Below are 10,495 nucleotides of genomic sequence, written 5' to 3' on the forward strand. Positions count from 1 at the left end.
AGTGTCCAAGGGCGGGGTGCTTGGAGGTCAGCGGTCACGGTGTCCATGCAGAGGATGAAGAGAAGTGGGGACAGTGCGGAGCCTTGGTGCACGCCCACGGTGATGCTGAAAGGTGGCGATGTTCCCACTGGGCTTCTGACTGTGCTGGTCACGTTTTTGTACACTTTTTGTACTCAAAAAGCATCTCTAGACCCAGCAGTCTTAGCTAATTATAGGCCAATCTCCAACCTTCCTTTATATCAAACATCCTTGAAAGAGTAGTTGTCAAACAGCTAACAGATCATCTGCAGAGGCTTATTTAAAGAGTTTCAGTCAGGTTTCAGAGCTCATCACAGCACAGAAACAGCTTTAGTGAAGGTTACAAATGATCTTCTTATGGCCTCTGACAGTGGACTCATCTCTGTGCTTGTCCTGCTAGACCTCAGTGCAGCGCTCGATACTGTCGACCATAATATCCTATTAGAGCGATTAGAACATGCTGTAGGTGTTACAGGTACTGTGCTGCAGTGGTTTGTATCATATCTATCTAATAGACTCCAGTTTGTGCATGTAAATGGAGAGTCCTCTTCACACACTGAGGTTAATTATGGAGTTCCACAGGGTTCAGTGCTAGGACCAATTCTGTTTACATTATACATGCTTCCCTTAGGCAGCATCATTAGAAGACATAACATACATTTACACTGCTATGCAGATGACACCCAGCTCTATCTGTCCATGAAGCCAGATAACACACACCAATTAGTTAAACTGCAGGAACATCTTAAAGACATAAAGACCTGGATGGCCGCTAACTTTCTGCTTCTTAATTCAGATCAAACTGAGGTTATTGTACTCGGCCCTGAAAATCTTAGAAATATGGTATCTAAGCAGATTCTTACTCTGGATGGCATTACCTTGGCCTCCAGTAACACTGTGAGGAACCTTGGAGTCATTTTTGACCAGGACATGTCCTTCAAAGCACATATTAAACAAATATGTAAGACTGCGTTCTTCCATTTATGCAACATCTCTAAAGTTAGAAATATCCTGTCTCAGAGTGACGCTGAAAAACTAGTTCATGCATTTATTACTTCCAGGCTGGACGACTGTAATTCATTATTATCAGGAAGTCCTAAAAACTCCCTGAAAAGTCTTCAGTTAATCCAAAATGCTGCAGCAAGAGTCCTGACAGGGACTAGAAAGAGAGAGCAGATTTCTCTAAATCCAGAATTCAAAATCCTGCTCCTCACATACAAGGTCTTAAATAATCAGACCCCATCTTATCTTAATGACCTTGTAGTACCATATCACCCTATTAGAGCACTTCGCTCTCGCTCTGCAGGCCTACTTGTTGTTCCTAGAGTATTTAAAAGTAGAATGGGAGGCAGAGCCTTCAGTTTTCAGGCCCCTCTTCTGTGGAACCAGCTTCCAGTTTGGATTCAGGAGACAGACACTATCTCTACTTTCAAGATTAGGCTTCAAACTTTCCTTTTTGCTAAAGCATATAGTTAGGGCTGGACCAGGTGACCCTGAATCCTCCCTTAGTTATGCTGCAATAGACGTAGGCTGCCGGGGATTCCCATGATGCATTGAGTTTTTCCTTTCCAGTCACCTTTCTCACTCACTATGTATTAACAGACCTCTCTGCATTGAATCATATCTGTTATTAACCTCTGTCTCTCTTCCACAGCATGTCTTTATCCTGTCTTCCTTCTCTCACCCGAACCGGTCACAGCAGATGGCCCCGCCCCTCCCTGAGCCTGGTTCTGCCAGAGGTTTCTTCCTGTTAAAAGGGAGTTTTTCCTTCCCACTGTCGCCAAAGTGCTTGCTCATAGGGGGTCATATGATTGTTGGGTTTTTCTCTGTATGTATTATTGTACGATCTACTGTACAATGTAAAGCACCTTGAGGCAACTGTTGTTGTGATTTGGCGCTATATAAATAAAAAAAAAAATTGAATTGAATAGAACTGAATTGAATATCTTCATGGTGTGGCACAGGAGTCGGATTGGCGGTAATTGGAGCAGTCGGCCACGTTGCCTTTACCTCTCCAGATGGGCACTGTGCTGCTGGTTGACCAGACTGCTGGGACAGCCCCATCTCTGATGAAGTTGTTGAACAGGTTGGTTGAGGCATCCTGGCGGCCGAGTAGCTTCCAAACTTTGGCTGGAATGTTGTCTATTCCAGTTGCTTTGCCATTCTTCATTTTCTTGGCGGTGACTTCTACTTCCTTGATGGTAATTGACGGGATGGGTTCTGGGACGGGTTCGGTGCTGTGGATTGGCTGGTGGGGCAACTCCAAGTTGCAGATATCCGAAAAGCAGTTGCTCCAATGTTTGAAGATGATGGGTGGGTCGCAAAGGATCTGATGGTTGACATTGTTGATATGTTTGACCTGGCCGATGTCCTGCATTGCTCGATGGCTTTTTATTTGGCGAGACGGTAGACTTTGTTCGCTCCCCCGGGCATGTCCAGTTCTTCATAGAGTTGGTCATAGTGCAATGCCGTTGCCGCTGCTAATGCTTTTTTGGCAGTACCACCTAAGCTTCTGGCAGTGGCGTGTCTAGAAAATTTTTGTTGGGGGGGCCAGGTAGGGGCACAGATTTGGAGAAGGGTGGCAGATTTAATTGGCAGATAATGTTTAAAAAAAAAATTCTACCAACCCTTAACCATAATTCAATAATCCTATAAACCTAATAACCAAATGCACTTTTAACTCTTATTAGAATGAGATTTTAACCACTACGGTGCAAAGTTTTTAGATACTGCGTTGATAAAGTACAAGAGATACAATCAGTGCTTTGTCAGTGTTTACTCAGCAGTCAAGGACATCAATATTTACATAGTATTTTTACTGACATATAGTGCACATATGTTTTGGGCAAAAACATTTTTGAATATTAAAATACGAACATTTGTAACATACAATTGACAAATTAGCCAATGTAAAACTTTATCTGCTTATTAAAAAAAGAAGATAATCTTCTCACAAACTGGTGTTTGATTTTGAAACAGGAAAAAAGTGGGGAAACAAATGAAAAGACTAACATTTGAATAAAACCTGAAAGCAAGTAAATACTTTCTATGCTGCCTTATGGTAAACTTTGGTAATATTGATAAAGAACAACACTGGCTGATGATGAAATACAGTCAGCTGGCATGGTGACACTGCCAGTATTAACCTGCAGGGCTGGACTGGGACAAAAAAATTGGGCATTTTCACTACAGATTGGCCCACCAGGTATTAAAGCCATAAAGACTTTGACTGAAAACAAACGCTGTTGTGACAGTGATGTATAGTCTTGTTGGTATATGTATGATTTCTATACATTTTACGTCAGATAAAAACTTTGGTTGTAAGATTTAGATAATTATTTAATAAAAGCTAGGTATTTTAAATGAGAATAAGAAAGAAAAGTATTTCTTTGTGCCCCCCTCTCCCTGTTAATGCCCTACCTGCCCCCTGGCAACACTTTGCTAGACCCGCCCCTGCACAGTTACCAGCTGTCAGCTACTTAGAAAAGGATGCTGGTGTTATTTGTCTCTCAGAAACAGTTCATAACTTCCCTTCAACTCATTCATGTCACCTAAAAGGTAAACCTGTTTCTCCATCACCTGTTCAGCTCTGATGGTTCAGTAAGGACATCTCCTGGTTTCATCTTCATGTTTCCCTCTCACCACATATCCAAACCGATATCATGACCAGCAGCTTTACAGCTGTGGCTCCAGCAAACATCAGCTGATACTAGAAATTAATATTAAATAAATTCTAACAACAGCTGATCAAGCTTAAACGTGCTGCTGTTGTTTAGCGCAACATCTGCTGGTTTCCTCTTTCTGGCGCAAAGTGGGCGATAAACAAACAAGAGAGAAAAGCCGATCAGCTGATCATTGATCAGTTTCATGATTGAAGTAGCAACAGGAGAGGCAGGGGAGAGAATGAGAGAAGAAGAGGCAGCTGTGCAGCGTAAAGACAGAATAACTCCAGCTTTGTGTCTTTTTCCATTCTAGCTAAAGTTCGGGACAAACTGCGTCTCTTCTCAGCTCAATACGAAACGTGTAATATTTTCTCTGAATGAGGGACCATTCCATTTTTTTAAGGAGCCGTTGGCAACTCTACTAACTAACCTTATGAATAAAATAAAGTTCACTATCAGTAACATCATAGCACCCACCCAGCTGGCTAAAACGCAGTATGAGTTATTGCAACTGACAGTAAAAAGTCAGCAACATGAAAATAAACTCCACCTAAACTTGGTTCATATCTGACCCAGATAGACTGCAGGTCATAACTTCTTACCTGAAGTTCAGTTCACCTGACACTCGGACTGGTGGCTGCCTCGGGGCTCTCCTCCTGCCTCCCCTTCCCTCGTCCACCTGCTGGCCTCTGTGGAAGCCCCACCATAGCCACCACCAAACAACGGAGTTATTTCTACACATCGACCTGCATCTGGCCAATCCACCACCTCTCATTGTTCATGCCATTACAAAAAAAAAAAAAAAAATAAGTCACTGGGGATATGTCCGGTATGCCCGATGGCCAGTCCAGCTATGTTAACCTGCAACCAAATCTGCAGCTCCATACCGCAATGTTACGACTTAGATTACATCTTATAACTCATAACTCTTATGTTAGCTGCCCTCAGTAGCATACTGTCTGAAATATTCCACAGCTGCAATAATTCTTTAAGTGTTATTTTTTCCTTGGTATTCTAATTTCACCGAAGTTTACTAAACTCAACAAACTTGATATTACTTACCGGGACATTTATTCTGTCCTCATTTTCTTTCACCGAAAAATTGTTTCCTGCAGTGACGTCTTTCGCGCTTGGCTCTCCTACCTTTGCTAACGTGATGCACATAGCGCAGAAGCCGATGCTGCATTCACTTACACTCGGATATCTGAGCCTCACCGTGAAAACATAATCGGACATTTGATATTTGATTGAATTTTATTATTTTGCCTTTGGGATGGCACCTGGGGTGGCCAGTCTGGTTGGGGGGGTGGCCTGTGCCCCCCCAGGCCACCCCGCTGGACACGCCATTGGCTTCTGGATCATAAAAAAAATACAGTTGACACCATTGAAGATGGTGGGTGGGTTGCCATCTTCAATGGTGCCATGGCCCAGAAGCTTAGGTGGTACTTCCATGGACATGTCTTGTTCTCCATAAGAAAACCTGGCCTTGTTAGGAGAGTTGGCATCCATCCCACTTTGGAAAGAGCAGCTCTTGTTTCTAGAAATCTGGCCAATTTTAATAAACCTTAATCATTTTAATGGATGGAGACAGAATTTCAGCCAAAAATCTAAAAGAAACATGAAATAAAAGTCATATGAGCAAAACACAATTTGGCACAGTGGTAAGATATTTGTTGTAGTAGTCACCAGGTTTGCAGAAACTCTCTAATTGCTTTGGGTTTTCTTGCTGCTGCTTGGTAACTCGAAGATTCAGCTCCTACCACCAAATCTGTTGTTGCCTTTGTGGTACGTTTTGGATCATCGTCATGCTTGAAAACACATCCACAAACCATCTTCGGTGTTCTGGCTTTGGGAGGTACGTGGCCCTGTCCACTGGTCCCTTAGTGTGTTAAACTCTGTGTTTATAGAACTTCTTGTAATTAATCATTAGTATTACTTTCTGGATCTTCTCCAGTATCATGTCATATATCATTATAGAGTGTTTAACTTCCAGTGTACAGTGATTTGAAGTTGTCTGTTGTTATTTGGCTTTGAATTGAAATAAGTCATCCTGTACCCCTAATTGGAAAAGCATAATGTTTCCATCCCCATGCTTGACTGTAGGGATGGTGTCTTTGGGTCAGACTCACCATTTCTCTTCCTCCAAATACAGCAGATCAAGTTGATGCCAAAGAGCTCGATTTTGGTTTCATAGCACTTTCTCCTAAACTTTCTCTGAATTTAGATGTTTACAGGCAAACTTAGGATGGGCTGTGTGTGTTCCTTATTGAGCAGGGGAACCTTGTGCATTGTAAGATTTCAGTCCATTATGGTGTGGTGTGTTACTGCTACACCATAGTTCTTGGTCACTGTGAGTTTAATTGCCCTCAAATCCTCAATGAGCCCCTTCTGTGTAATAGCTGATCCACCTCTCTCGTTTTCATCCGCAAACTCTTACATGAAGTTCGAGACCGAGGGTGATTGTTGTCATTGATATTTTATATTTTCTTTCACTTCCAAATAATCACATCAACAGTTGTCACCTTTTTGACAAAGTCCTTGTCGATGGTCTTGCAGCCAATTCCACGTGCAGGTTTACAGAGTTATCCCTGACATCTGTTTGCTGTTGCCTGTGGTGGCAGAGGTTGGGATGGAAGACATTCTTTCTGTGGAAAGGTGTGCTTTATACACCTAGTTCAGGATTTATTTATTATCATGTGGCACACAGCCAATCTGTGGTAACCATAACTCTGTTGCATGGATTAAATATTTATGCAAATCATAACTTTAATAGCTGGTTATAAATTATAACATTTATTCATCTAGATTTTATATTCTGTCTCTCTCTCTCCATAAAAATGAATCTACCAGGAAAAATAGACACTATTCATTTTTTTGTAAGTGAGCAAACTTACAAATTTAGCAGGACATCTAATAATTATTACACTCACTGTATACACTTGATTATGCAAAATTAAAGAAAAAGCCAGCATAGAGTGCTGTCAGAACATCTTCAGTGTATTTTACACTCTCTGGAATTCAGCTGGAGGGATGGACACCATTCTTACATTCTTACCCTTATTTGTTTTTTTAATGATGATAGTGGACAACACTGTCAACATATAGCGTATGATGATGATTCAGCTAAGCTGAGATGTGGTGACTGTGGAGGTCACAGCAAATGACTCAGATGAACGCACGTATCTTATCAGGCAGAACCGCTGATGTTTTTGAGAAGCTGGACATCCTTGAGGAGGTCCCCAACACTCCGGGACTATAAATAAACTCAGCGAGACTTTTTCTATCAGCTTTTTTCCCACTTCTGTTTGATGTTAAGCTGACAGATGCACATTGTTCACCTGTTGCTTTCAGTTTTATTATGGAAGCATTTCTAAAAACAAATTCCAAAAAATCTTTATTTTTAAACTACATTTTGTCATTAATATGCCTTTTTGTCCCATCTGTTTAATTATTCAAAGTAATGTTTTCACTAAAAACCACTCTCATTTTCTATTACTCAGCTGTTGCAAGCGCAGTGTTCAATTTGCTGTGGTCTGGTAGGGGAGCAGTATTGGAGCTGGTGACACCAACAGAATTAATAAGCTGCGAAGGAAGGTTCCGTCTGTGACTGGCTGTGAACTGGATACTTCTGAAGCAGTCAATTTGTTTTATTCTGTTTCACCATTAGTCAAAAAACAAATGGTCTTTTTTTCTCAAACACAGAGACTGAAGTTGTGACTACACTGAACTGTTCATCTGAAACTATTTATTCGACCCTTCTTCTCAAAGACAAAATCCATCTTTAAGGTAATTTCCTCGAATTTACGGAGAAAAAATGGGAAATGTGCCACGGTCTCCTGGGGATTCAAAGTGTCAATAATGTGTCCTGATTCCTTCCGCTGAGAATTATGCAAAGGGATTTATAATTCATAAATAAAGATGACATGATTATTGCTGCCGCCTTAACACAACAGGCTTTGCCCTCAACTTGCTGCGTCAACAGCTCCCGACTCCCCTCTCACTTTTGGGGGGGGGGGGGGGGGGGACGAACAAAACCTGCTGCAAGCGTCTTCTCGCTCCGAGATGCCATCCAGCTACGCCAAAACGAATATGTCAGCTGCGCAAAGTCAAGTGACAGCGGCACCGCGCTGAACGCTGCAGGCTGAAGAGGGCTCAGGGTGGCGTTGCGTTTGCTGTCCTCTCTCCTCCCTCTCTCTTTATGTTATCGTGGGACTGAGTGACTCGTTTAGGTCCGCTTTCTTTTCAAGTGAGCTTTTACTACCTTCCATAATTACGTCCCAAAGCAAAACGGACTTTATAGCGCTTGCTTCTCGGACTCTCCAGAGGAAGAGACTCATCGCTGCTGTGGTTGGAATCGTCATGGTTTTGACTCTCCTTATCGTGATTCCCCTGTTAGTCCAAACCTCTAAGACCGATGCGCACTACGAGATGATGGGCACCTGTCGGATGATCTGTGACCCGTACAACCCCAAACCTAGCACCGCGGCTTTGGAGGTCATGCAGGACCTGAGCGCCATTCCATCCCCCAGCTTTGTTCAAGGAGCTAAGGGCGAGCCAGGTCGGTCGGGGAAACCGGGGCCGAGGGGACCACCTGGCGAACCGGGACCACCGGGTCCGAGGGGGCCACCAGGGGATAGAGGATATTTTGGAAAGCTCGGGTATTCCGGAGTAGAGGGCACAGCGCGGACTGAGACTGCCGGAGAATTGGGCACGGCTATCGGCGGGGCAAAGATAGCGTTTTATGTGGGACTGAAAAATCCTCACGAGGGATACGAAGTGCTGCGCTTCGACGACGTTGTCACGAACCTGGGGAACCACTATGACCCGACGACCGGCAAGTTTACATGCCAGGTGTCCGGGATTTATTACTTCACCTATCATGTGCTGATGCGCGGAGGGGACGGGACAAGCATGTGGGCAGACTTGTGTAAAAACGGGCAGGTAAATACCCAATTGTTTGTTAAAAACCCGTGCTTTGTAAGCACAAATGTAAACTCTTAGTGATTGTTTATTGCATGAATGGACTTCACAACGGAGCTGTGCTGCGCAATTACGCACTCTCATTTCAAGTCAAGAGTCTAGTGAGGAACTATGTTCTGTATTCTGAATGGGTTGTTCTCGCTTTAGCTTAACCTGTCATGATTTGAGTAATGCTAATTATCTCCAATTATCTTTCATGCAGGTCCGGGCCAGTGCTATAGCGCAGGATGCAGACCAGAACTACGACTATGCCAGTAACAGCGTCGTCCTACATCTTGATTCCGGGGACGAGATTTATGTAAAGCTGGACGGCGGAAAAGCGCACGGTGGAAACAACAACAAATACAGCACGTTTTCAGGTTTCCTTCTGTACCCGGACTAATTTGGGAACGTCTACCCACTCCAACAGGCCGTGCGAGAGAAAAAAGCCTCTAAACACAGCTCATCAAACTGATGAAGAAAGCTGCCACCCAACAACAAAACCCCTGTCATTGTACTCAATTTTAAAAATCTAACGTTCTTCAAAGGATATGGATTCTTCTTTTTATTTAAATTCTAGGAGTTCCCTTTTAAAACACGGGTGCTAATTATTTTTCCGTATCCTTTCCAGTGCATAGGAACCCCTTTGAAACACATTTCTGCCGGAGAAAGAAGTGAAATGACTATAATACAAGATTCAGCAAATTTTATATATATATATATATATGTGTGTGTGTGTGTGTGTGTGTGTGTGTGTTAGGAACAAAGACTCTGTGTGTGTGTTTATAAGTGTGTGCTTACAGTGCAGATATTTAAACAATCAAACTGTGTGGATTTTGTGCATCACCGTGTCTATGGCTCAACTGTTGATGAGCCCCCCATCCCCTATACAGAAGACATTAATGCGTGAAGCAGTGCTAATTTATGGATATATAGTCTATTCAGATGTATGTTTTTATGTATTTATCTATTCAAGAAGAAATTACTAATATAAGCTGTAATTAACTGTCCATCTGTTGTTGCACGAATGTGTCAAGATTGCTTCACATTCCAGTATAAGTGTTGGTCAGTAATTTCAATAAATGGTAAATGGCCTGTATTTATATAGCGCTTTACTATCTTTAATAAAAGATTGTTTTCTATGATGGTATGGAGGGTTGTGACTGTCAGTAATAACAGCATGTTGTAGACATAGTGGAACCCCTGTGAGCAGGTGAAAAGTAATAAATACATAAGAAAAGTAGGTATATACAAATATATCAGAAATATATTGGAAACAAGACGTTAATGGTGCGTACGATGAATTCCTTAGAACAGGGGCAGGCAACCTTTCTGATGATGAGTGCCATCTAAAATTTCCTCAGAAGTCAATGTGCTCTATATGAACAGTTACACACTATATAGAACAACTTTATAGAATTATATTTGTTCGCAGATGTTTGCAGCTGTCAGCGAATAGTTTTCAGCTATTTTGAAATAAAAACAGACTTTTTATCCATAACAGCAAATGAACTGAACAACAGAAAATACAAATGCTATTTATGGTCTCCTCACAACAATGATAAGAAAAATAAACTGAGCCAATATGGCATGTTTGTTAATACAGAGATACACATGTTAATCTGATCTCTGGGCTCCCACTCAGAGACACAGGTCTCCGAGTGTCCAGCATTCAGAGGGTTACCTGAGGACTCGTGAGAGAAAATCTGCTCACACAGACATGTAGAGCCAAATACTGTCAATAAGGCCTCTGCAATGTTCACTTGTCAAGTAGTGACGTCCAGCAGGTGAACATGCAGCTCCATGAACACGCACAGCTGTGGATTCCAACTGCGTCTGTAGTTCTGCAAACTTTG

The 10,495-nt window shown here is 42.3% G+C and overlaps 1 protein-coding gene across 1 annotated transcript; it reads left to right on the forward strand.

Moving 5' to 3' along the window:
- The first annotated feature begins 7,752 nt into the window (after positions 1 to 7,752).
- c1ql2 (complement component 1, q subcomponent-like 2) lies at positions 7,753 to 9,784 on the forward strand. The gene is made up of 2 exons (XM_026145073.2): positions 7,753 to 8,621; positions 8,863 to 9,784. The coding sequence occupies exons 1-2, from the start codon at positions 8,040 to 8,042 to the stop codon at positions 9,040 to 9,042; spliced, it is 762 nt and encodes a 253-aa protein (XP_026000858.1). The 5' UTR covers positions 7,753 to 8,039; the 3' UTR covers positions 9,043 to 9,784.
- Positions 9,785 to 10,495: the final 711 nt, after the last annotated feature.

This window comes from Astatotilapia calliptera, chromosome 16 (genome assembly GCF_964374335.1).
Source record: "Astatotilapia calliptera chromosome 16, fAstCal68.1, whole genome shotgun sequence".
Classification (NCBI taxonomy): Eukaryota; Metazoa; Chordata; class Actinopteri; order Cichliformes; family Cichlidae; genus Astatotilapia; species Astatotilapia calliptera.